Source organism: Ambystoma mexicanum, chromosome 12 (assembly GCF_040938575.1).
Source record: "Ambystoma mexicanum isolate Mex_15411 chromosome 12, UKY_AmexF1_1, whole genome shotgun sequence".
In the NCBI taxonomy this organism is placed as follows: domain Eukaryota; kingdom Metazoa; phylum Chordata; class Amphibia; order Caudata; family Ambystomatidae; genus Ambystoma; species Ambystoma mexicanum.
The window spans coordinates 746141971-746169883 of NC_090936.1; the positions used below are offsets into that span (position 1 = coordinate 746141971).

A 27913-nucleotide genomic window follows, 5' to 3' on the forward strand; every position below is an offset into this window, starting at 1 on the left:
AACGATCTTTGCTCCACAGGGATTTCCTTCTCCTGGACTTTTTTCTTACTGCAATTCATTCTTCAATACAAAATCCACTAAGTGTAGCAAGCCTTGGTCTCAGAGGTTGATTCTCTTCCCCTGGATTCTTCCTTTTATTCCAATGATTCTTTGTCTAACAGTTCTTTGTATCTTTCTTGGCCCAAAACAATACTTTTAGTTGTAAAGATACTTAGCTTTGTAATTCTTTATTTCAAAAGTCCTTCTTGTTTAACAAACACAGTTTTGTATCCTTTCTTGCGACTTTCTGTAGATTTGCAAATGCCTGGCATACTCCCATGCCAGGACTTCTTATACACTATTAACTGTCTGGTTTACCTGCCTGCCAGAACCTCTTATAGTTTCTCTTTCACTTCCACAATTGCATAAATATATTGTACATCTGGTTGAGTCAACATTTTCTCTGGGTTCCCCCCATATTTGCATTCCATACACTCCTATATGGCTGGGGTCCTTATCTGCAATATGCCTTCTTGCTTTGCAAAAAGTCTGTTCAATGTCTCTGTTTCTACGGCTTTAAAGTTTACAGTTTGTATTTGGCGTTGGTGCGGTTCCCGAAACGCCCCAGTGTCCCCACTTTGCTTGGGTTGCCTCACTGGCTCTGTGTGGCATCTTTGATCTGTTCGCGCGTATGCGGCCAAGCTTTGTTGCCCGCTTTCCACTCTGGGCTGCTTTCACGTTGTTCTGGTTTCTCTCGCATCTTTGCTACAGCACGCCTGTCTTGCTGCAGGTCCCAGTAGGTGAAACGCTGCTTTCTACGGTTGCCGAACCCATAGGAATCTTCCCTTAGTGCCTGGCGTGTCTTCATCATGCCCTACTTGCCCAGCGTCCCTCTGCCTCCTTGTTGGAGAGCTCCTTGGCTCCGCCACTCCAGTTTGTGCATCCCAGTTCCACAAGCCTCTCAGAGAGGTGCAACGACTTTTTCCAAACAGCAGCAGCCTCTTGAAGTTGGTTTTCAATCTTTAAATGTCCTGCACACAGGTGCATTTTGAAAACAACTAACGTGTTCATTGAGCTTGAGGCTCCTTCTGCTCTGCATTGTTCCCTTATTCCTCCCCTTCTTCCTCCTCTCCTCATCCAGTACTTGGGTAATTGTTGTAGATGGAGTCCATTGATGTTAACTGATGATGTTTATTAGGGAAATCACCTTCAATGGTTTCAAATGAAGAGACAGTCCTATATGGAGGATAATTCGAATTTAAAAAGGTAGCTTTTACCCTTTAGACCAGGGATGGAAGTTTGGCCTGAAGGGTTTTGGGAAAAGGTTCTTCTATTTTCCCTAAAGGGGAGTATAGATGCATGGACATAGGCCTTTGCAGTATTGGGTATCAAGGGGTTTCTTCATGGGCAAATGGGGGATACCACGTCTCATTCAATGAAGCCGCAACACCCGCCCGGAGGCTGTCTGCTCCCATTGATCCTCCCTCATGTAGCTGCCCCCAGGGTCAGGATCAGGTAGAGGCTGCCGCCCCCTGGCCACATGGGAGGAGGTTACCACTGGGGAATCTGTGATGATTCCACTGGATTCATCACAGGCGTCACACTCTAAACTAATTCTAAGGTGCAAAGGATTTTGGGCCTCATTACGAGGTCGGCGGTAACCCGCCGGTGCTACCGGTGGGCTGCTGCCGACCTCGTAACACTGCTTCCGCCACCAGCATATTATAAGTGCCGGCGGCCTGGGATGTCAGATGGCGGCAACTGTAAGTCCCCATCCCCGTGGAGTCCCATAGCACTCCACAGGAATGGGGACACAGAAGCACCGGCACTGTTGCTAACAGTGCTTCCGTGGAAACCATGCCTTTAGGGGCCAGTGCTCCTGGCAGGTCAGACCTGCCGGGAGCACTGGCACCTGCAGGCATTTTTGTAGTCTGGCGGTCTGGAAAGAGTGCCGTATGTTCCTACTAGCACCCTTATTTCCAGACCGCCAGACTTGTAATGAGGCCCATTGTCTCGGATTCGGAAAAAGTGTTCAAATGTGGAAATCCAACATAAAGGTATGATTCAAACTAAATAGTTCCAAATGGACAAGGTTTATAGCTCAAGGGAATAGATCCCTTTCCCAGCTTCCTTTTCACCAATATGCAAAAGTTCAAACAATGAATAAGCAAGTTCCTTGCAACCCAAGACGGGAACTCCCTCCTCTCGGTGTGCTCACATTTGCATGGAATGGCTCCCTTCCCCAGATTCCTCCTTATATTCAAGACAACTCAAAAATCCCCAAAATCCTCCTTGGGTTTCCCTTTCCAATATTTACATTGAGGGTGTGGATCCCAGGTCACCTGGTATAAACCCCAGCCAGGTTTTCTCTCTACCTTGAAAAAAATTCACAATTTCAAGGACATGGGTCCTTGAGATTCTCTTCCACTGTAGTTTATTACACACCTTTGGATTTTGCCTGGTGTACACTCTCCTGCCAGATCTTGGATGCAGTCTTCCAAACATTTAATTTTCGCTGGTATACTCTCCTGCCAGGGTTTCAACCCTTGACCTTGCCTAGTATACTCTCCTGCCAGGTCTTCTATGTAATCTTTCAACCACTTGACATGCAGTCCCTCTCAAATGCTTTACTTTGCCTAGTATACTCTCCTGCCAGAACTTCTATGCAGTTATCTTTCCTTTTACCAACAAAGTGACATTTGTCCACTGTTGGCTTACCACCTCCGGTTTCACAAAGTTCTTTCAACATTCGTACTTGTATTTGTTGTATTTCCTCTTTTCAGGTATGGGCTAAGCAACCAGTTTGTGGTATGGCTTAAGACCATGTTAAACCTTTCACAGGTTTCATTCAGCATTTCTCTCGCTACTTTCATGCAGCGGCATGTATTCTTAGGCACCCTGGTAACCCATCCATCATCCCTGGGTTTAATGGGTATTTTGAACGCTTCTCGCGCCTCTTTGTTTCTTCCTCATACAGGTTGTTGGCTCAGCGTGAGTGTCCAATCTGACACAGAGAGGTTGGGGAACCAAATATTTATACTGCCCCATGAAAATCGGCCCCTAACTTAGGTAAACCTATATATAGTATACAAAGGGTTTGGTAGACAGTGTAGTAACGCAGATGCAGCATCACCCTTGCGATGATTCAATAATTAAAATATGGGATAATAACAACCATAAAATGGCCAGCCAGGTTACCTCTGCACCATACACATTAGGCAAAATTGAACACATATTTTATTTAATTCATTAATAATCGTTAAAAATCAACACCTTCAAATGGCTGTTAATATTCAGAAGTACAATACAAATTGCGAAAAGTAGACAGGAGAAAACTAAAAATCAAAATACACAGGGAAAGTGGGAGTAAAGGAACCACCTTAAATCTGGTTCTACAAACTAGAAAACTAAACAATAATTATCTTAGGATCACACAGAAATGAATCATGTTAGCCTATATTAAACTAGAACTGTAATCAATTTCAAATTCACACTCACACTTCATCACACCCAATCAGCCCAACATGTTTCATTCCTCATACATTCACACCAAACACAGTAAAGGGAAATTCATCAGGGGCGTGCACTCAGATAAAAGCAACAATTCACATTTAAAAATTGTTTGTGCAGTATTGAAAGCTGTACAAAGACGGCTTGTGACATTTTTCCAAATGCAGGGTTTCCCGGTCTAAACCAGATACAATCTAAACACACACTATTAATGTGATGTGACGGCTGAATACTAGAGACGTAGGAGCGGCTAATTCCTGCTGTGGCCGTCAACTTGGCTTCTAATCCAGCGTGAGGTAGATGCAGTACACCTTACTAATGATGAACCAGCAAGGTCTAGGAGGATTCTACACGTCGACCAACACCTTCAGTCTGTCATCTGAATAGCAGCGTCAATCCAGCTTAGAATTGCGCTGTACGTGCAGCCAAGTCCGGTCTGCATCCAATAACACCACGAAGCTCACGAAATCCTCTCCCAGAGCTAAATCTTCCTCGGTTGAAACTAGCGGGAATCAGCCGGTCTACAAATCGTCAGATCGGCATGCCGAAAAATCCGGCTGCTGTAAGCGTCAAGCGCGAGGGTTGTAGTACCTTGTCTAAGCAGGCTGGGCTCCGTGAGCGTCTGGTGTATTCCTTGAAGTCGTGCAGGGAAACCAGCATGACTGCCATCAGCAGCTGAAGCTTCGCTGCATTTGGTTCCACACAGGCGGTGAGCCTTCTGCCACGGTTCCCTCTTACGCTGTCTGGGTTCACTTCGGCTTTGCTTCCCACAGCATGCTCTCATGTAGCATGTTGTCCAGTCTTTGCGCGGCTTGTGGCATTACCCAGCTTCTGCACTTCTCCCTCATGCCATCTGTCAACTGCCATGAATTTAAAGTTCCCGGCAGAATTAAGCAATTTCCAAAGACTAGACCAGTGAGTTTGCTTGTTGGTTCCAGTCATCTTCATTGCTCTATTCCTCTTTCTTGTCTCAGTTGCCGTCACAGTGTCTTTAGTATAATATTGAGGAAGCCAACAATGGATCGGATTGGAAGTAATCTGTATTGCTCCCTGCCACTTCCGCATCTCAGTTATTAACATATCACTCCCTGTCTGATGTTGGGGACTGTATGAAGTAGACCTGGCAAGGGTTTGAGGGAGAAAGTTACACTATGACATTAAGGCATGAGGGAGGGAAGGAACATCTCTAAAAGGGAAAGGGGTATGTGACTTACTCTAACATTGCTGTCTCATCTCCCTGAGGGTCGCCTCCCCATGTGGTCCGCCCCTAGGGTCAGGATCAGGTAGCTGCTGCTGTCCTCATGTCACATGGGAAGAGGCTATCCCAGAGAAAGGTGTGATGACATCATCCGATTGATCACATCATCCTCTGCAGTAATGGCGGCTCTGAATGGGCGATCAGACCGAAAGGGCACTTCTGATGCTCTTAAAGAGTGTGGGGGTGGAGAAGGAATCTGTGCTTCAACAGGGAACAACTGTGGCAGAGGGGACAAAGGGGCATTAGGGATTACTGGGGTGCTCATGTCCTGTACACACATGTCCTGTACACAAGGTAGTGGTGAGAACCTCTTATGGGCGGTGCCATCAAGTTGACAGGGGTCACAAGAGTTCCAAGTCCATTCAGGCGGACAGGGGGTTGGGCATTATGTTGGCAGCTAAAGATATGGAGAAGACAATCTGAGGAGGACTGGCAGCAATATTTGAGGGTTATTTGGTACGAGGCACGTAAGGCTGTGTTAGAAGTTATGGTTTCTTCCTCCTGCAGTTCTTGCTCAACGATGCACTGTATATCAAAAGAGATTACCATTGCCAGTGCCCCCTGTTTTTCTCCGAGCCGCTTGACCTTTGCAAGCAGCTTCCCATGTTCTCTTGGTATGGTCACTCCTAACAGCCACATTGTTGCTTAAGATGCGGAAAGGCCACTTCTGGCTGCAGACTTCAATGACACATGAGCATAAGTGGTTAGGATCACCTTGCAGGTGTCAGGTTCCTCCACTTTACCACCTGTGCTGCATCACCAAGATCATAGGTAGTTTGTTCTAGTTTGCGACCCTTCTCCAACCCGATAATGATGTCCAGTGGCATGGCCTCCTCCAAGGTGAGGCCCAGGACCTGTAAGGCAGGAGAAGTATGGGCACTAAAGAAAACATTCAGCATGTTAATGTCATCTACCCCAGCAAATGGGAAAACCAACACCGAGTACTGTACCCCCATATCAAACTCTTACAATGCCAATATAAAATGAATGACACCATCAACATTTAGAAGAACGCATCATTCAGTACTGTACACCCTTTTAAAATTCTTCCAAGGGTAATGGAAAATGTAATCGTTTGCAATCAGAGGAACAGAAAAAGTCCCCCTGCCTCCTGTTGAAGAGGATTTTATTCTTCCTTGGAGGAACTGAAACGTCCTTGGAATTTGGAAGGAGGTAATGCTCCTCTTCTCCTTTTGGGGGTGGTTTCATTTTCATGGCAGGCACCCCATGTTCCAACACTGGTCGATTAATATACTTGCGTTGTTAGCATGGCCCACCTGTTGTATAACTAGTTGGCTTCCATTTAGAGCTTAATGTTTTTAAAAGATCGGGTCTTGGCAAATACAGTAGTGTGTTCAGGCTTGAACCGGCAGTGAGGGTGAAACTTCCAAATTCTGTTTCCATTTTAAGTACTTCAAGAAACACTGCCATATCAGCAGAAATTCTATTATGCAAATTAACTACTTTTTCCCCCTATGAAGTGCCACCATGGTATGGGGGGGGCCAACTTGCAGATGTCAATTCACATTCTGCAGGGAAAGTATTGCGGTCTACTTGGGATGCAAAACGGTGCAAAGTACCCTCGATTTCCTCAATACTGTAGCTCTCTTTGGTGAAGTCTAGTTTGAATAAGGGGCGCTTAAGTTGAGCAGCGATTTTACAATAGCTGCTGCCTTTGCACATCCGGCAACAACTGGGGAGTGTGGGGTTTACTGAGAAGAAAATTGTGACAGGGGAAAACATCCTCTACAGGACCTAGTAATAATGACATGCCCATACACAATTAATAATTATTTATTACGGATGGAAGGGCAGTGCTACACAAAAGCAAAGGATAAGGGCATTGGGGGACAATTTTATTTATGGAGCCATTATATTGCTGGACTTTTCTGGTTATACAACCAGCAGTGGTTCAATGTATGGGTTACTGTTGTCCAGTTCCCCGCATCAATTGGTGCCCTGTACAGCTCAGCAATTTAGGGTTTTTAATGCCTACCGTATACACATTTACTGCAACAGAACCCCATGTTTCTTTCAGAAGTGGAGTACACCATAAAGTAATCTTGAGTGAAAAATAATTTAGAATTTAAAAAATAACACTCACCTGGCCACAGTGAAATATACTGGGGGACAAATATTGGTGTGGATGGTCAAACATAGAGCTCCTAGTTCCCAACTGATCATATTAACCTGTAGTCACCCAAATTAACGGGAATGACGTGCGACTGAATGCATAGGTGCCTGAGAAAGATATACCATTGTGGGTTGTAGACAGAGTATGCAGGTGCTTCACCTATTGGCGAAATGATAGACACCGTTCTGCACAACTATATTGTCTCTGTGCCACTGACAAAGCAGGGCCCAAAAAAGTGGCGAGTTATGATGAAATGGCCGTTAGAGGCGATAACAAAAAATATATAGAAATGTCTTGGGGACAAAGATAAACCCTACTTGACAAGGGACAACAGAAGTAGAATGAAGCTATAGGCCAAGGATAAAAAGTCACTAACTCTTGAGGGTTGTCTATCTTGTAGGAAGTGCTGTTGTATGCATAGCTTTATCAACCTAAGAAAATGAAGCCTTTTCTCGCGTTGACCAAAAATCTATGCCTTGTAGTTTATTTGCATACCCATTACACATTGCTCAGTGATTCAGAACTATAGCTGACCGTACTTACCGGAAAGGGAAGTGGGGTTAGCTGCGACATGTGCTTGTTAGCAGAAAAGGGCTATTCTACTGTCACGGTTTTAACAGTTGCATGCTGGTGAGTGTGGGAGTAATATAGCAACACGCCTTTTATCAGGCTATTTTCTATCTGTTCCAAGAAAATTGCTATGCCACGTCACACATCTGCCGGAAAATATCCATGACTTTGACTTCACATTTCCAACACAAAACACCCATGTCACCTTCACATGCCGTTGCTCGTCAGTCCTGTGCTCTAGTGGAGATTAACTGAGGGGTGCCTCTGGCACATATACAGCACAGGCATACTGTCAGACAGCGATCCTACATATTAATTACAAATGAAACAGAACACCGCAACTCAAACTGCATTCAGTAGAATTGTGAGACAGGCACGATCTCCTTAATGCAACTTTAGTTGCAATGTGTCGCGACGCTGCATTGTCCCAAAACTATTTCAACTGGTTATGGCAGGGAGTGGGATGAATCCATCTGCCTCATTTGAAGCGCTGCTCCTGTACATTTATATAGACTTGTTAATACTGTAAATGTGCAGAGAACACACTAACAATAATAATAGGAGTTTCTATTTGCAGACTTGATGATGCTCATTTGATCGTATTCATGATATCAAAAGGCTGGTGCAATTCAAGCCTACCCTCTGTAGTTACAGACACAATTCTTCAGTGATCATATTAATCCACGGCACCATCACACTAACACATTAGGTTACATTTACACATGCACACAAAAAACATACCCACAATATAACTTCTTTGAATTAATGTACAGTTAGGTAACCACATCTCTTGTAATGCATAAGATTAAGAATCCTCTTCACTTTGAGCATGACAAGGGTCAGAGGCTCGTTTAGTTATATATTTTTGTTTACAAACCTGCGTTTGGGGGCACTAGCTTGTGCATCTCTTGCATTGCACGTCCTCCGGGGTAGTTGAAATGTGATACATAGAGTGAAACTCCAGAATAAGCAGTGTTTGCCAACAGGTGAGCCAACACACACAGAGCTCCTACTTTATACATCCAGGATTTATGGTAGTTATGCAACCTAACAAAAATAGAAAAGGCATCATACACTGTAAACACGATGCATTGGATTATTGTACATATCTGAAGTAAAACAATTGAGTTATGTAAATCTTGAGACAATATATAGTTGATTTATGTAATGTGGTTTCCTTGTAGCACATATGTTGCACACAGTTTGGGCAGAGGGATCAACACGCAACTCAAAGCCTTGGCCTCTAGGTTCTAGGGCCTTGATTAAGCAACAAAACAATGTTAAGTTTAAACCTAGTGGGAGCTTCAACAATCGGGCATTCTGTAAGGCCATAGTCTGTCCTTCCCGACTTCCCTTAGGCTGTCCCAACTCGTCTTTCTTGACCTTTAAGGTAGATTGCTACATCAGACTTTTAAATTAGGCTCCTCCTCGTTGCCCTTTTCTTTCCGGTTCAATTGCCACGTAATGCGTGGCTTCTGCCCTCTGGCCTGTACAACTGGTTGTCGTCCCCTTTTGGGGACCATTTATTACTTTTCTGCTGTTCTTATTATCCTCATCACCTATTGATGTCTTGCTACCTACAGTGCTCCTTTCACCTCCACCATCGCCCCTACTCTCTCCACCTTCTCTGCAGGTTAACTTGCCACGTCTTTTTTATTCAAGTTCCCCTCTGTGTCCCTTTCCACCTCCTCAGTTGTATCTCCCACCCACCACCTCTTCTGAACCTCTCTCCACACCCTTCTTTTTCACCTCCTGCTTCAAGATTATTGCTGCTTTTCCATGAAAGCTTCGGCTCACTCTACCCATGAACTGCAGTGGCCACACATTTCTCAACCCTAAGTACCTTTTTGAGCAGGACATCCTGGAAACACAAACATTGGGTGATCATTCTCAGCTGGGGCTCTGTGTTATTCAAGCACTGCGATTGGCTATCATGTGTTTGAATTATGAAACCCTTATCTGCTTTCCATTGCTCAGAGTTGGCAACAGGGCCTGGTTAGAAAACAACATTTGGCTTTCACACAGTTGTTCTTTCTGGATCTCACCTTTACTCAAAAAATCCTTGCTGGGCCCTTTTATTCTGACTAACTACTGGCCTATCACTACTGCCCCTTCCTCCAGAAAATTATCGATCGAGAAGCCTACCTCCAAATCCAACAATATTTGGAGCACCACCACATCCTCAGCCCCCACAAGTCCAGCTTCCGCCCTGGCTACGGCACTGAATCTGCTCTGCTAGATCTAAAAAACAACTTGATGACCTCAGAGACCTGGGCACTCTCGCCCTCCTCCTGCTCCTAAACCTCTTAGCCGCCTTCGACTTCGTTGACCACCCGACACTATACCATCATCTCACTACCGCTGCCTACTTCTCTCCTGAAGCCACCAAATGGAACACATCCTTCTTGGCTGACGGAACTTCTCAAGTCATCTCTGGCGATGGACTTTGGAGTCTTCACGTCAGAGACAGGTAGGCACAGCATGTAAAATACGCATCACACATCACTATACTAAAGTAAAAATGGCAGGCAACGGACAGGGTGCTACAAGTAGACGAAGGGATAGGAAAATGTTATGACATTTCAGGTGGTGGGATGCAGTATCCAGAATATATAAGCTATTAATGTCACAGAGTGGTGACACACAGGCGTTAGGCAGAATTATATGCAGTACCCTTTGGGAACACCACACACAATTAAGACTAGAAGTGACAGTACAAATTCACCTTTGGTACAGGCCTGTACTACACAGTAAAGTGGTAGCGATGGCTGAGCAGTCAGACTTATCTTAAGAGTAAGTGAGCAGTATCAATAGTTACACAAAGGACAGCAATTACTATGATTCAAACAAACACTAACTCACGGTTTCTGAGTAAAAGAATATACATTTATTTACACATCAGTTGTAAAACATTTCACTAAAGCAAAGCAGACGAAAAATCACACTCTAAATACACCACACCACTCCCAATTGATTCTGGACAAGTCAAACTCAAACGAAGTGTGAGCAAAATGGCACTCCAGCAATTAAAAAAGAGAGGGAAAAACAAAGTTAGACAAAAATTGAGCAGCACCAACAGGTAAGTAAGCAGGGCAATCTAGAAAGATGAACTACCGTGATAGAATCAAATCAAAAAGGCTTAGGGCCATAGTCAATAGGACAAAAGTTTTTTGTTCAAGATCACACAGTTCAGGGTAGTTCGCGTTTAAGTCTTTGCCAAGAGTTCCGGACGAAGTTGGTCGGCAGAAAAGTTAGTTTAAAGAGTAGAGAAGGACAAGCTCTCGGATTGGCAAAAGGTTTCACACACCTTCACCACGGCTGGACGAAACGAACAACCGGATTTGCACAGTACCTTTAAATGGAGAACAAGCTGTAGCTGTGGCGAACGTTCCTGGCAGTTCCTGCAGACTCACTGTTCCTGAAGCGACTGTCGGAATGACATGAAGTAGGAAGACTGGATGGTCTTGCACTGCCCAGGGAAGAAACCAGTAGCAGAGCAAAGCAACGAATAAAAAGGTGCCCTCCTTAAAACCCAAGCAGGGTCCGACCTTCCTAGCTATCCGGTTCACTGTAACTCTGTACAGCAAATTCGACTAGAGGAAGGAGTCCTGGCTTGCAGTTTGGGTGAACTGGTTGGTCCCACCAGCTCCAGGGAAGAAGATTTCTGGAGGATCCTCTCTTGTCATCGGATTCAGAAGATTCGGATCTGCAGCATGGCTTCATTGGGTAGTTCAGTCGTTGTAGGGGTCCTCTTCAGTCAGCTCCTCGTCAGTTTTTTCATTTCAGTGGTGACTCTGCCTTTCCAGAGCCAGAGACCTGCTTTTTATGCAGTTTTCCCCCATTCACACAGCCTGGCTGTCAATCACACAGCAGGGTGGCTGTCCTGGCGGGACAGTCCCTATGGCAGGGGTCCTAAAACCCCTCCCTCACATCCTGCCTACCTAGACTTTCAGGCGCCTAAGGAGGGCTTCTGTGTAGAAGCCCGCGAAAAGACGGTGAACAAAGGAACCAAACCTGGTTTGGCACGCAGAGTAAAACACGAGAAAGACATTCTTAAAAAGAAATGGTGAATAAACCCAGCCGGAACCATATAAAAACGTATATGGTCTAGGAGTTTAAGTTCAAGGCTACCTATTTAAGATAACCGCGGTAGGAAACACAGGGTAGTTACCACTGCCACCAGCCAAGTCTTGATGAAAAGGGAGCGAAACAATGCTCCAAGAGAAACAGACAAAAATGGATAAGTATTAACCCTTTCCAGTACTCTATGTAAGATAGTTTGTACTGGGTCTGTAGATTTAAAAGACTACTAAAGTTAATGGCAACTTTATATGTTCTGGGAGACAGTAGTCAGTCCCAGAAAATGGATTCTGAGTTGGGAAGTCTAAAAGACAACCCTGTGACACTGCACTGAAGGTGTTGTGTAACACAAAGTAAAAAGATCATGCCTATGGAGTAGGTGATGCTCCACAGTCTATAAACACAAGAAAACGTTAAACACACACAGCAAAACACATGTAAGAGTGGGACAAAAGGCGCTCACTCTTACCAGGTGAAAAAAAGAAATCCTAGAAACCCAGCAAAGCTGCTGAGGGACTCAGTAGGTAAGGGAAATAATCCATTCTGGAGAATTCTCCCTAACAGCAGGGGCAGGCTAGGCTCAGTTGGGAGTTGGACATGCAAGAGAAATTGACAGACGCAGTATGGAGCAGAACATTGGCTTATCATAGAAAAGTGTCCAGGAACGCCAGACTCCAGCTAATCCAAGTGTGCATAACACATAGGGCATATCTAACCCTGGGAGAATAGCCAAATTTAGCAATGCCACCGAACAGTCTTGCCCAAAATGTGGATTCATTAATGCCGGTCTGATACACATTTTCTGGGCATGTGGAAAGATCTGTCAGTATTGGGACGACATAGCTCTAAATTTAGCCAAGGCGGATATAACATTGGACAGAGGTTCCCCCAAGGCCTGTTTGCTAGGCATTTTTGCATGGCCGAAGATGGGCCAGACACGTGAACAAGCTGAAAGACCTAGTTTGTTTCCTAGCGAAGCGCCGGATAGCAATGGGCTGGAATGCACCCAAAGATCTGGACATAAATCGGTGGTGGAGCGACCTCCAGAAATGGACACTGGCAGAAACCAGTGTGGCAAGAGGCAGCCCGCAGAGGCAGGGGGAGCACAATGTGGATTTAGGTTCATGGAAGCAGATGGCCTCAAGGTACACTGAAGCACAAAGGGCAGAGGAAGCCCAAGCATAATTGGCAGATTGAGACAGTATATATAAGGAACAGTCGATGCAACGGGAGAATAAGGGTGGTGAGGGTGTGGGTATTTGGGGGGCGAGGAAAACACAGACACAATTCGGCAATGTATGGTTATGTAAATGTATACGTTACATTGTGGTTAATAAAATAATATATATATATATTTTTTAAAGTCACCGGCGACTCCACCGCCCTGCCAACTCCAATCGCCTGTGGCATTGCACAAGGCTTCTGAGCCTCCCCCACCCTCTACAATGTCTATATGAAGCCTCTCTTCGATCACCTGGAGTCACTTGACATCACATATAAGAACTATGTGGATGACACGCACATCCTCATCCATCTGTCTGGGCACCACCACCAACCAGACACTGTCAAACCTAACACCATTTATGAAAACTATTCAAGTCTGGATGGCCTCTCACATATTCTGTCTAAATGACGACAAAACGGAAATCTTGCTCGTTGGGACCCAAGCATGACTTGTCAAACTTGATCAAGCCTACCGAGCATTCACAATCAATGTCTTACAATGACAGTTTCACCTACAATTAAAACCCTGGGCATTGTGAGACAGGTATGGTATCAAGAGAGACTCAAAAGTAACAGTTTGAAAACCTTTATTATCAAACTTTGTGGGTTTGGTGTAATGCCTAACTGGCCCTAATTCTAAGGGGGTTGTTCCCTCAACTGATCGTCTAAGGGACGTCGATGTCAAGTCCAAAACCAAAGTTAGTCTGTGTCTAAACCTATGCTTACCCTCACTCTTAAACTAAATGTGATAGGGGATCTTCTTAAAGTAAAAATAGTGATTCAAAAGTAAATGTAAACCACATCTGGTTAACCTTCCAAGTAGGGCTCTTGCAGCAAGTCAATAGATTTCACAAGTTATCTGGTTATCTTGGGGTTCCCTTCCCCAAGGTTTGTCCTTCCAGTTCCAAACAAACAAAATGTTCCTGTTAGGCCTCTCAGGGTTCCCTTCCCCAATATTAGGCCTCTCTTCATGAAGTTCACCCATGTCTCTTGTAGGCCTCTTAGGGTTCCGTTACCCAAGCCTAGGCCCCTCTGGTTTCAAACAAACAAAAAGTTCTTCTTGTCAGTATGTACCTTTCACTGTACAGATCTTTCATGAGAGTAGTATCAGAGACTTTAGAGAACGCCAGGTGCTTTGCTCCTCCCAGGCATGACCACTCTGACTTCTAACCCCTCTCCTTATTCTCTGGCACCTTTTCCTCTTCTGTGCCTCTTTCACTTTGTCCTTTTCCACTTCACTGTGTTTCCTGCACCTTCTTTTTCTGTAAAACAATATAGTCATGGGCACCCCTCTGCAAGAACAAACATGGCTAAGTTATCTGTTTTTTGGGAAGGTACCCACTCGGGAGTCTGCAGCCACAATTTAGCTCACTGTACCTTTCACAGAAGGGAAATATCTATTTGCATATCAATCTTTGTCCCGCCCACATGGGCAGTCCAGCACCGAAATGCTATGGCAATTCTCTTCTGAACAAGATTACCAACAGCAACCCCAGACACATGTTTCAGCCTTGTTGGGCCTCATCAGTGAGCTGGAGCTGTGCCTCTTTTTCTGTCATGCACACTTGCACCGTCTTTCCACCATTCTGTGCTTCTTGCACACTTCTTACTTTTCACTGTGCTCTCTTGCACCTTCTTTTGCCCTTTAATGTGCCTCTTGCACACACTGTATTTCTTTTGGGTCGTTTGCACCCTCTTTTGACTGTGTTTTCCTTCTCACTATCTCTTTGCTGTCTCTCTCGGTTTTGGGTCGCTTACACCCCTCTCATTATTTTCAGGTCTCTCTTGCACCCATTCTTGGCGGTTTCTGAACCGGCAAGGCACTTTGCTGCGTTTTATTAATTCTGCGCCTCTAGCGCACCTTTTCTGTCATTACGCTTTAGTTCTTTCACCGCTTTCCAGCTTTCGCCTGCTTTGCTTTTACCTCTCTCTTGCTTTGCTTTTCTTTCACTGTTTTCCAGCTTTCGCTTGCTTTGGTCCCTCTTTTGCTCACCTGCCTCTTCTTTCAACAACGCTCCTGCTCCCGCCTCCTGCTCCCGCTCCAGCCACCCGCATGGTACCGAGTTTCTCTCTGTCACATGAAACACACCAACAGTAGCTTGGCGCCGGCGAGAAGGTCAAATCGGTTTGGGTCGAGGTCAGGGTCTCGTCACCTGCCCTTCAGCACCCTTGGGACTGGCACACGTTTCAAAAGGAACAAGCATTTCCCTGAACACCACTGGCGGGATACAGGCGGCCTCGCTCCGGCTCTCTGGAGACACGGCTCCCTAGCCATGTTGCCGCCCTTCACGAACACCGGGCCAGCATCTCAGCACGCCGTTATCCTCTGGATCACCCAGGCTTCTTTTCCTGCAGCTGCCTGTTCCTTGGCTCCTCCGGTCCAGTCAGCAACCCCAGCTCGCTCAATGTTTCTGGCAGAACCATCCTTTTTATATTGCAGGTAAGAGTCAATTAGAGTCAGGTGGGCACAGTTGGAGTAAAGTGCCTGACTATTAGTGGGACAATTCAAAGGTGTTAGATGGTAGGCCTCACTTTATATCCCTATTTTGTTTCTATGGGTGATACTCATTGCTCCCGATCACCTCTCTCGTCCCAGTACTGATTGGAAATGGCAAAGGGGAGATGGGGCGTCATTGGAAATACCCCATTAAGGCTGAGGGAGAGTGGGTTGGTATATAATTGGGAAGTGGGGAATACCAGGTCTCACACTTGGGCATTCTTCTCCCAATCCCGCGTGACAATCCACTCAGGTGATCCACCCTCGCTAATCCACCCCCAGGATCAGGATCCAAAAGCGATGGCCTTTTCCTGGCCACCTGAATGGAAAATCCCGGGGGAGTAGGTGGGAGAATACCGTTGGGTGTCTCTCAGCATCCACCTTGACGCCACCCTTAACATGACACGCCATGACAATGCCATTGCCTCGTCTGCAGCTCACACCAGAAAACTCCAACGCCAGTAAACCGTTCCTCTCCATCGACAACCGCCTCACCATTGCCCGATTTATTATTGGTTCAAACCCCGACTACTGCAACACACTCCTGGCTGCACTACGGAACAGAACTTCAACAAGCTGCAAATTATCCAAAATAACGCCCTGCACACTGCCTTCAGCCTCTCTAAACACAATCACATCACAGATGCAAGAAGAAAGGTCCACTGGCTCCCCATGAGGAAACAGATCACATTTCTTTTTTTAATACTTTATTTTTGCATTTTGCCAATACACATCCGGCACCAACAAAAAAACAAGGAGTCCGTTCCGGTAGTGACCCAGCGAATCATAATACTATACATTACAGGTGTTCTGACCAGGTTGTTATACAAATACATATTCACTCGCAGTAAGTAGGTATTGAACATACGGATCCCATACATCCAGCGGGCAGGCCTGCAGTGGTAGAGTGCGAAAGAATGCCATTTCCACGTCAAGTCCGTGCAGCTGCAGAAAAAATACAGTCAGCAGAAGCAACGGAACATTGAGAAAAAGATAAAGGAGCTTGGGGAGTATGATCATTTTTACTATCCAGATGCGTCCGATCAGGGTGAGAGGGAGCAATCGCCACCTCGCAACCTTATCCTGGAGGCACGAAATCGCCCAGCCGTAGTTGTCCCGAGCAACCTCTCACAGTCACGTGCCACCTTAAGCCCCAGGTACCGGACCCCGGATGACTGCCACCGAAACCCAAACACATCTGCAAACTCGTCTGTCCCGTCTGTGAGAGGAAAGATCACCGATTTACTGTGATTGATCCTCAGGCTGAAAAATTCCCCAAATCTAGTCACCTCCTGCATCACTGTGCTGAGATTGCGTTCCTAGTCACTCTGAAATAGGGCGACATCTGCGTACAGGGATTTAATCAATCTATGCGGCCCCAGTTGCAGTCCACGCTACATGGGACGCTCCCGCAGAATGGCATCGTCAGGGCAAAGAGGAGCAGGGACACTGGGCACCACTGCCTTGTCCCCCCACTCCATGTAAAAACTGTCAGACTGCTGCCTCTCCACCAATATTCCTGCCGATGGATTGGCGTAGAGAAGGGTGACCAAAGAGAGAAATCGGGCTCCAAGTCCAAGTTTTCGTAAAACCGCAAATAGGAAAGGCCATTCAATTGAGTCAAATGCCTTTTCAGCATCACAAAAGATCGTGGCCACCCACGCCTCTGGTTCCAGCGCCGCCAACACCCAGAAAAAAGCAGCACAAACCATATGTAGTATACCTCCTGGGCACGAAGCCGGCCTGATCCGCCAGCACAAGGCCAGGCATCAGGGGGAGAAGCTGGTTGGCCAACACCTTGGCAAAGAACTTGTTATCAACATTGATTAAGGAAATCAGTCTGTAAAATGCACACTCATCAGCCGGCTTTCCCTTCTTGTGTATCACTATAACAATTGCCTTCCTCAGCAAGGGGGCGGGGGGAAGAGTGTTCCCGTAATCAGGGACTCATTATATACTGGAACAAGCCGGGGACCATAGTGGAGGCATATGCCTTATAAAACTCTGCCGAGAGGCCATCTGGGCCAAGGGACTTAGACCCGGTAGCTCCCTGATCACCATCAGAATCTCCTCCACGGAGAGCTCACGATTAAGTGCCTTGCAAAGCTGGGATCCAACAATACAGCTCCACCCCATCCAGGTAGCGCTGGAGATCCTCTGCACCCTGGGAGTGCCTAGACACAGAGGTGCTGGTAAAAGGCACAGAATTCCGCAACAATATCCTCCTCGGCAGACAGCAGAGCCCCATGGGGTCCCTGATGCAATCTATCTGTGGGGGTCGCCTGTCGGCCATCAAAAGCCGGGCCAGCATGGCCCCATGGTTCTGACCTTTCCCATATAGCCAAACCGCATGGCCACAGTTCAAAATCTCCCAGTCCGCCCCCTCCTGGAACATGACCAGCTCCCACTGCAGCTCAGCCAGCACAGCGGGGTCTGCCGAGGGTTCATAGTCACTCTCCAAACGCTTCACCCGCACTTCGCTAGCCCCCAATTTGCTCCTGATCTACCAGAGGATCCCGTTTTCCTTGGCCATGCAGATACCCCTTATAAAACACTTGAAACTCTCCCACAGCGCCCCCATTGAGGAGACCGAGCCTTTGTTGTGCAAAGAAATGCCCCCATTTCGTCACGCACTTCCTCGTAGAACACTGTGGCCTGTAACACAGTCGGCTTAAAGCACCATGAGTAGGCCCCACTACACCCCCCACCCAGTAGGCACTCCAGGATCACCGCTGAATGGTCAGACAGGGTCTGCAGAAGGATCCGACAGTCTCCAAAATTGAACCCCTGTGGCGGGACACAAGGGGATAGTACAGTCTGGAGCTGGACCCTTGAAGTATAGCAGCACTCATCCCAGGGCTGCCTCCTCAATGCATCAACCAAGTTATAAGTCACACAGATATCAAGTTATAAGTCACACAGATATCATGCACCTGCTGACTCGCCCTGGACGGGGAGCCCCGACCAACCCCATACCTACTTAGCAAAGGGTCCTTTACCAGATTGAAATCCCGAACCCATGTTATTGTCGCACTCTGGCATCCGGCCAGCTGGACCATCACCCAGCTGAAGGAGTTGGCGCCATCATAATTCAGCCTGTATGGGTTGATGAGAGCCAGCTCCACCCCCTCCAAGATGCAACGGACCAGCAGGGCCCTCCCTTTATCGTCCAGAGCCACTGAGTCCAGTCAGAACTTGGTTCCTTTTGCAATTAGTATGGCCACCCCCCTGGCTTAAGAGGAGTAGGACAAGATGGCAACCCCAACGGGACACTGAGGCAGGGGTGAGATGAGTTTCTTGAACAAAGGCCACTTCCACCTTGTGCCTGCAAAAATATGGCACCACCTTCCTAACCTTAGAAGGCTGATTCCCCCCTGATGTTCAAGGTAGCTACCCTAAGGAACATCCAAACAAGCAAAGACTAGCTATGGGCCAAGCATCCCAAGCCCAACCAGATTGCACCCTATGCTTCCTAATGCAAGGCTGCAGGCCACACATTGTAGGACTCAGACTCCCTCCCCCCCAACCCCATGATGTCCCTCCACCACCCGCCCGAAGATTCCCCCCCAGATCCAACAGCTCCAACCCCAACCAAAGCAGGAGCATTGCCGCTTCCATGCAACCCCCCTTCAGAACACCCCACCCACCCCCGCCAACTCTGGACGCCCCTCACCCACCACACATCTACCCCCCCCAACAAAACACCACCAGTAATCATGTTGCGCTCGGCACACAAGTGCCAGCCCAGGGCGGGTTGGATGTACTCTAGAAGATCCATCAGTCACCTAAATGGGGACTGCCTGCTGTCCATACTAAATGTTCCCTGTGCAGGTGCTTCAACAAAGTCTTGGGCCAGTTCACCAGGCGGAGCCTGGCTAGGCTGGGACAACATCGATCTCAGGGGTCCTCCTGACCCTCCCCTGCCATGGTTCCTGGCACCATTTCAGGGACGCTGATGATTGAGCCTATGTGCCCTGTAAATGCCATCAAGAAAGGAGCTTGCGGACTCCCGAGACAGGAAGAATTGCGTCTTTCCACTGTGTTGGATCCTCAGCTTTGCCGGGAATAGCATGGAATACTGGATGTGATTGTCCCAGAACTGGTGCTTCACCCCCACAAAGGATCTCCTGGAAGCCTGTACTGCCGCTGGGAAGTCGGGGAACAGATGGATAGTTTAACAGACGGGCGATGATGGGGTGAGGAGGGGCACCGGGCGAGAGGCTGGTATGCAGTGTGCCCTCTTGACCACAAACAGCAAAGAGAGTTCTGCGTCGCCAAAGACCGCTCTACACAGGGATTAAAAAAACTCCATCTTGACCTGCCTCTGGTGCTCCGGGATCCCGACCAGTTGGATATTAATCCTGCGTGCCTGCCAATCCAAATCCTCATTTTTAGCACTAACTGCCTTCAGCGACCCTGGCCGCGAGAGACACTGCACCATCTTCAATCCCAGACACTCTTCGCTCCATCGTATCAAGATGGTCCCCATGTTTATGCAATCTAAGTTGGAGCATATCCACCTTGGAATAGAGTGTGTCCAACTTGCCTTCCAGCCCATCAATTCTTATCAAGGGAACACCGGGGATCCAGTAGAACATTCAAAGTGAAGACAATAGCCTGTTCTGACCATGATATGGCTGTAATGACATTAAACATGGCTTTTCCGGGGTTAGAGGCTCCGCAAGTGTTGAAATTACTCCCTCCTCCGGATTACAGGGTTTAGGGAATTCATGGAGAGGGAAATCTGGTTCTTTTTTTTTTTTTTTAAGATAAATGACACAGGAGAGATTTCACAGCGGCATGTTTGAGAGGCAGCAGAGGCTATGTTTAGGGGTCTCTTTATTGGGGCTAGGAGAAAACGGAAAAACGTGAAAGGGCCTGATAAAGAGTAGGTTGGGGGAAAACATTGTCCAATTGAGAGCCAGTCCCAAGGAGGATCAGGGTGCGGTGGAAGCAACACTGTAGTCTATTAGGGAGAAAAGGCAGGAATTGCATTTGTTACTTTTGGGCGAGGTCTAGAGGACGATGAATTTCATGAAGCAAAGAAATTACGAGAAAGAGGATAGAGTGGCATCCATTCTGGCTCACAGACTTTGGGCTGCTAGGAATGAGTGAAGGGCTGAGCAGATTAGGGATACGAAGGGGAACAATGTACGAGACTTTGAGGGGATTCTCCAGAGATGCGCAGAATTTTATGAAGCCCTATACAGTAGTGAAAAGAGGCCGAAGGGTACTTGAGGGATATCCCCCTCACATCTCTGTTGTCTGAAGATAGGGAGACCTTGGATACAGAGATCACATTGGGCAAGGTGAAGCGGGCCATTCTGCATATGAAGGCAGGGAGGACCTCAGGAGAGAACAGCTTAAAGTCTGCGTTGTATAAAATGTTTATGGACCTTCTGGCTCCTCCCCTAGTCAGGGTATTCAATAGTATTAAAGCAGGTGGTAACGCACCCTGCTCCTTCCTCAGTGCCTTAACAGTGATCCTGAAAGAGGGAAATGACCTGACCCACTGCTCGTCTTATAGAGTGGAATCCCTCTTGAATAAATAGGCCAACGTTTTCACATGCGTAATGGCACTGAAATTGGAGCTGGTCCTCCCAAAACTGGCCCATTCAGATCAGACTGGCTTTGCGTGGAATAGGCAAGGGGCGGATAACCTCAGAAAAACACTGGATCTTCTTGCTTTCCCAGAGGCTAAAAATGGAGGAGCCCCAATACTTGGATGCCGAAAAGGCATTCAATCGGGTTAGCTAGTCTTTCATGAGAGTGTAGTGTTGGGGAAGGTGGGCATGGGAGGACTGTAGATGGGTTGGCTCTGGGCACTATATTCGGTACCCCCCACCCAAGTGCTTGTCAACAGGATGGAGTAGCAACCCTTTCTCTCTAGATGGGGTTGCCGGCTGCCTCCCTTGCTATATGCATTAGGGATAGAACCATGGTGTCTTGACTTGACGCGTTGTGAAGAATATATGGGCCTCTGTCCCCAAGTTCCACACAGGGAGAGAGAAAACTACTCCCTGTGTGAGCCTTGAGGCCACAGGTGGTTGTTGTTTCACAGTATCAGACACCGCCCAGGACCCCAGAGCTGTTGGAATGAATTCAGGTATTAGCACAAACAAGCACAATTCTGTAAACAATGTAATTGTATTGAAAAGGGGCTTACCTAAGTTTAATGGAAAGGTGCTAGGAACTCTGATGCTGTGGTGCAAGGAAGCGTCAGCAATCCATAAAGCCAGGCGCCAGAAACTCAGCGCTGGCTACACACCTGATGATCTTGTAAGAATTTGTGGCACTATGGTACTCGTGGATTACTTGGAGGCACCGTAGCAGTTCAAGGAACATCGAAGACAGATGAGTAAGTAACAAAACAGAGAAGGGTAATCCGAAACAATCCGTTAACCATTAGCCAAAATCCAAAAGTCTGTGAATCCGAGCAGAAACCAAAACCACAAATCCAAGGAGCAAGAACACCAGTCCGTTATCCGTAAGCTTGAGGTCTTTTTCCAATGAATCCAAGACGTGAATCGAGAACGCCGAACAGTGTCGTGAAAACAGCTGTGAAGCGGCGAATGATTCAAATTGCGCGGTTTTTATGTCTGCCGACTCCCGATCACATGAGCGGAGCTCAGGGCACGTGATCGGGAAGTCGGCCTGAAACCAGGAAGTGGTTACGGTCGGCTGCCCCAGCCCTCTCGCAATTTCCATGGCAGTTGCCACAGGAAACGAGGGAACAAATGAAGGCGCCCTCTGACAGAGCCTTGGAGCTGATGACGCTTCCTCCGCACCACAGGTAGCACGACATTATGAGGGGCTGACTGTGACTTGGGGAGTCTAGCTGTGTTATGTGTCGGGGAGTCCCCGGGGGTATGAGTGTTATGTAAAACGGTGTGCCTGAGGGGAACCTTCCTTCCGTGCATGACAGATCCCCCCCCCCCCCCCCCCCCAATGGCCCACGACCACGTGGGCAGGCGGGATGGTCCAGGTTTAAACGAGAAACCAGCCGCGGGGCATGGACATCAGCCGCAGGAACCCAACACCGTTCCTCCGGGCCAAAACCCGCCTAGTCCACAAGATACTGGAGACCACCCCTAACCACACGGGACCCCAAAATGGTCGACACCTCATACTCCTCAGAACCACCCACAGAAACGGGACCAGGGGCAGACTGGAGACGCGTAGGAGTGGGACATGGTTTCAATAGGGAGGTATGGAACACAGGATGGATGCGCCAAGAGGCGGGAACAGAGAGGTGATAGGCCACCGGGTTGATCACTGCAGAAATCCTATAGGGTCCTACAAAACGGGGAAGCAATTTGCGACAGCCCGGCAGTCGGAGGTGACGTGAAGAAAGCCAAACCCTGTCCCCCACAACATAGGAAGGCGCCACAGCCCTCCGTCCATCAGCCGCAGCCTTCGCCGACACCTGAGCCTCGCGAAGATGAGTGAGCGTCTGGGCATGGACAGCTGACAGGTCTCAGGCGCATGCAACCGCGGCAGGATTAACAGAAAGCGTGAAATCAGGAATAGGCAAGGTGCGGGGGTGCTGACCATACAGAACATAAAAAGGAGAAGAGCCGGTAGAAGCGTGCAAAGCGTTATTGTATGCAAATTCAGCAAGGTGCAAGACACTTAACCATGATTGTTGGTGCTGTAAAATGAGACAACGTAAATACTGCTCCATGGCCTGGTTCACCCTCTCAGTCTAGCCATCCGTTTCCGGATGATAGGCGGATGAAAAACAGGAACCAATGCCCAGAAGACCTGTGAGCACCCGCCAGAACCGAGATGTGAATTGCGGCCCCCTGTCCGAGATGATAACTGTGGGTAGCCCAAAAAGACAGAAGACGGATTTAAAGAAAAGGTTGGCCAACACTGGGGCGGACGGAATGCCACAACAGGGAATAAACCGAGCGACCTTAGAGAAAGAATCCACCACCACCCAAACTGTGTCGAAGCCCTTGGTTCGAGGCAGGTCCGTCATAAAATCCATCGAAACCGCGTGCCAGGGTCTAGGAGGTACAGGTAAGGGATGTAAGAGACCCCCTGGGCGCCCCCGGCGATGTTTACACTGGGCACATATTGCACACGTGTTCACATAGCCTTCGATATCGCGTTTCATGGAGGGCCACCAACACCAACGTTTGAGGAGGTCCAATGTCCGCTTTTGTCCAGGATGTCCATTAATGGCTCTGTCATGGGACCATTCCAGAGCGAGGTTGCGGGTGTCTGCTGTTGGTAACCATAATTTATTCTGGATGAATGGTAACCCATCATGAAACACCGGATCCCACTCTGAGACTTGTTCAGGATGTAGTGAAACCCATGTACTAATTGATTTCAGTAGTGGTAAAGGAGGTGTACAGAGACAAATGACGTGTAAGTCTAATAGGGTTTCAGCGAAAACGGTTAAGGAGACCCCAACAGGGTAACGAGACAATGCGTCTGCCTTTCCATGGGACAAGCCAGATTGATGTTTGATCTGGAAGTCCAAGGCTGCAAAGAATAAATGCCACCGCACCTGCCGGCTATTGATACACTTGAGCGAGGCCAAGTCCTGGATATTACGGTGATCTGTGAATACCGTGATTGGATGTTTTGCCCCTAACAGGTGATGCCGCCAGACTTGAAAGGCATCCTTGATGGCCAGTAATTCTTTTCTGTAACAGTGTAATGGTTTTCGGTAGGGGAAAACTTTCGGGAATGAAATGCCACCGGATGTAGCTGACCTGAAAAGGGACAATGCTGGGATAACACTGCGCCAAGAGCAAATTAGGATGCATCTGCTTCCACTATGAAAGGGAGTTCTGGGTCGGGATGATTTAGAACGGGGGCAGTGGTAAATGCTGTCTTTAATGCATCAAAAGCTGTCTGGTATTCATTTAGCCACACAAAAGGCATCTTTGGGCTGGTTAATGCACTAAGGGGTGTTACAATGGAGGAAAAATACTGACTAAAACGCCTGTAGTAATTCGAGAAGCCCAGAAATGATAGTAATGGCTTGAGGTTACTGGGCTTTGGCCAATCTAACTCAGCACGGACCTTGGAATGGTTCATGGATAGACCCCCGGGTGTAATATGGAATCCCAGGAATTCCACACTGTCAGTATGAAACTGACACTTCTCAGGCTTAGAGAAGAGTGAATTTTGATGAAGACGAGACAAAACCTCGCGGACGTGTATCACATGTTCTTTTAAGTTTTGTGAGAAAATGAGGATATCATCGAGGTATACCGCTACACATACATCCAGCAAGTCATGGAATACCTCGTTCATAAAACGTTGAAACGTGGCTGGGGCGTTACAAAGCCCAAAGGGCATAACCACGTATTCAAACAGCCCATAACGACTACAGAAGGCAGTTTTCCACTCGTCTCCGGGGCGAATCCTAATCAGGTTATATGCTCCACGGAGATCGAGTTTCGTAAAGACATTGGCGTGACTTAGTTTATCCAACAACGGGGCGATCAAAGGGATTGGATACTGATTTTTTACGGTGATGGAGTTCAAGCGGCGGTAGTCCACACAGGGACGTAAGTCGCCCTCCTTCTTGGGAACAAAAAAAATAGGGCTGGCCGCAGGGGAGGTAGAAGGGCGTGTGTGACCAATTTTTAGGGCCTTTTGGATGTATTCCTTGAGAGCCTGTTCCTCCGAGGGAGACAGTGAATAAATGCATCCCGAAGGAATGATGGAATCAGGAATTATGTCAATGGGACAATTGTAGGTGCGATGCGGAGGAAGAATTTCGGAAGAGCCCTTATCGAAAACGTCCTGAAAATCCTGCTATTCTGCAGGAATACCGGTTGCAACAGCCCCCACCAGGTGTGGCTCTGAAGGAGAAGGAATGTCATCGTTCAGTGTGAGCTGTGCGATGGCCCCCAAAGCACGTGGGGGTGATTCAATGCCTTCGGGTGCGGTGAGGCAATCATTTTGACATAATTCTGACTCAAAATGAACATGCCCAGACTTCCAGTCAATCAGCGGATTATGTTGTTTCAACCACGGAATACCCAATATCAAACCAAACTGTGGCATTGAAATTGAATCAAAGGAAATCACTTCCTGATGGGTGTTCTGTATATTCATGGTGATTGGGGCACTTTGTTGTCTGATCGGACCGGAAATCAGTGCCGTGCCGTCCACTGCGTGTACAGGTTTTGGGTGTTGTTTGGTAACCAGGGGTAGATTCAATGACTTGGCCAACATTATATCGACATAATTGCCTGTGGCACATGAATCAATAACAATGGACAGTGTATGAACAATATCTGGTGTGGGTTTTAAAGTAGCCTGTACCACCACTGGCCTAACCCTCCCAAAGGCGGGTATCATTTCCGAGGGAGTAGATGAACTGCTCGATCCGGCCCTCGGATCTAGGGTCGAACAGTCCGAAAAACTGGATTTTTTGTCTTGGGACGCCGAGGACAGGTCTTTACAAAATGTTAGTTTAGGCCACAATAGTGGCATGCGTTGTCAGTTCTTCAGCGTTCTCACTCGGTTTGCGAAATCGGGCTGCGGATTCCGCCTATTTGCATGGTTTCACCACCTGTATCTGTGGAAGGGGAGGTCTGAACTGTATTAGGAAACCCTGCTTCGGATTTGCGTTCGGAACGCTGTGCGTCTATCTGTAGGGCGAGGTCTACTAATTCAATGTGTTGTGTGGGCAGAGAGGGGACAACGGCCATAGCATCCTTCATGGAATTACTGAGTCCTCTATAAAACACCACTGCCTTTTTTGTTTCGGGCCAAGAGGTCTCAGCAGCCAAATGATTAAATTGGGCAATGTATTCTGTGAGTGAGCCCTTTCCTTGAGATAAGTCCAATAACTCGAGATCCCGGGACTGGGCCTTATGACGTGTGTCAAATACATGAGATATTTCTGTGACTAGTAAATCGAAATCATAAAGAACGGGGCAGTTATTTTCCAATAACGGGTTAGCCCAAACGGCAGCTGTACCAGCGAGATGGGATAGGGTAAACGCCGCCTTGGTGATGGAATCTGGGGAAGGCCTGAGGTCTACAGAGGAAATGCAATTTGCATTGGTTTAAGAATGTACGAAACCTTCTGGGATCTTCATGGAATCTTTCTGGAGCGGTCAAGGGAAAGGGTGTGGGCACGAGAACGGGAACCTGAGGTGCTGCCGTGGGGACAACAGATGGTGCTACAGGGGGTTGGGCAGCAGCATCACCGAACTCTGCATTAGCGGGTAAGGGATTTTGAGCACTTTGGATGAGGTCTAACCGCTGATGTATAGCGGTATTGGCAGCTGTCATATCTGCCCTCAACACGGTGATTGCCATGTACCAACGCAGCCACAGGGTTGTCGGCTGTGGCCTCCATATTCAACACAACACAAGGCTTCACAGTCTGTTTTGACTTGACGCATCGTGAAGAATATATGGGCCTCTGTCCCCAAGTTCCACACAGGGAGAGAGAAAACTACTCCCTGTGCGAGCCTTGAAGCCACAGGTGGTTGTTGTTTCGCAGGATCAGATGCCGCCGAGGACCCCAGAGTTGTTGGAATGAATTCAGGTATTAGCACAAACAAGCACAGTACTGTAAACAATGTAACTGTATTGAAAAGGGGCTTACCTAAGTTAATGGAAAGGTGCTAGGAACTCTGAGGCTGTGGTGCAAGGAAGCGTCAGCAATCCATAAAGCCAGGCGCCAGAAACTCAGCGCTGGCTACACACCTGATGATCCTGGAAGAATTCATGGCACTATGGTACTTGTGGATTACTTGGAGGCACCGTAGCAGTTCAAGGAACCTCGAAGACAGATGAGTAAGTAACAAAGCAGAGAAGGGTAATCCGAAACAATCCGTTAACCGTTAGCCAAAATCCCAAAGTCTGTGAATACGAGCAGAAACCAAAACCACAAATCCAAGGAGCAAGAACACCAGTCTGTTATCCGTAAGCTTGAGGTCTTTTTCAAATGAATCCAAGACGTGAATCGAGAACGCCGAACAGTGTCGTGAAAACAGCTGTGAAGCGGCGAATGATTCAAATTGCGTGGTTTTTATGTCTGCCGACTCCCGATCACGTGAGCGGAGCTCAGGGCACGTGATCGGGAAGTCAGCCCGAAACCAGAAAGTGGTTATGGTCGGCTGCCCCAGCCTGCTCGCAATCTCCATGGCAGTTGCCACGGGAAACGAGGGAACAAACGAAGTCACCCTCTGACAGAGCCTTGGAGCTGATGACGCTTCCTCCGCACCACAGCTAGCGCGACATTATGAGGGGCTGACTGTGACATGGGGAGTCTAGCTGTGTTATGTGTCGGAGAGTCCCCGGGGGTATGAGTGTTATGTAAAACGGTGTGCCTGAGGGTAACCTTCCTTCCGCGCATGACACATGGGCCTCTAGTGTAAGGGTAGATCGATATATTCAGGGTATTATGATCCAGGGGCAGACATACAGATTGGCCTTGTTTGCCGACGATGCCTTGTTGTATGTGATCAGGCTGAGGGAGTCGATCCCGCACCTCCCGAAGGGATTGCAGGAGTATGGCAGGTTCTCTGGATTTAAGATAAATCTCACTAATTTGGTAGTTTTCCTGGTGGTACCAGTGAGGGACGTCGAATTGGAATACCTTCCGACCCTACCATTTGTGATCAACGAAGAGGGCTTCAAGTATTTAGGAGTGCAGATACCCAGGGATCTG

General features: G+C 47.6%; 1 protein-coding gene across 4 annotated transcripts in view; it reads right to left on the reverse strand.

The window, feature by feature from the left end:
- The window catches only part of ALG12 (ALG12 alpha-1,6-mannosyltransferase), a 586752-nt gene that overhangs the window by 131205 nt on the left and 427634 nt on the right, over window positions 1–27913 (reverse strand). For all 4 annotated transcript variants that reach the window (XM_069629251.1, XM_069629252.1, XM_069629254.1 and 1 more), the window contains one exon: window positions 8329–8498. In XM_069629251.1, the coding sequence (XP_069485352.1) occupies window positions 8329–8498 (170 nt within the window). The remainder of the gene's footprint in view (window positions 1–8328; window positions 8499–27913) is intronic.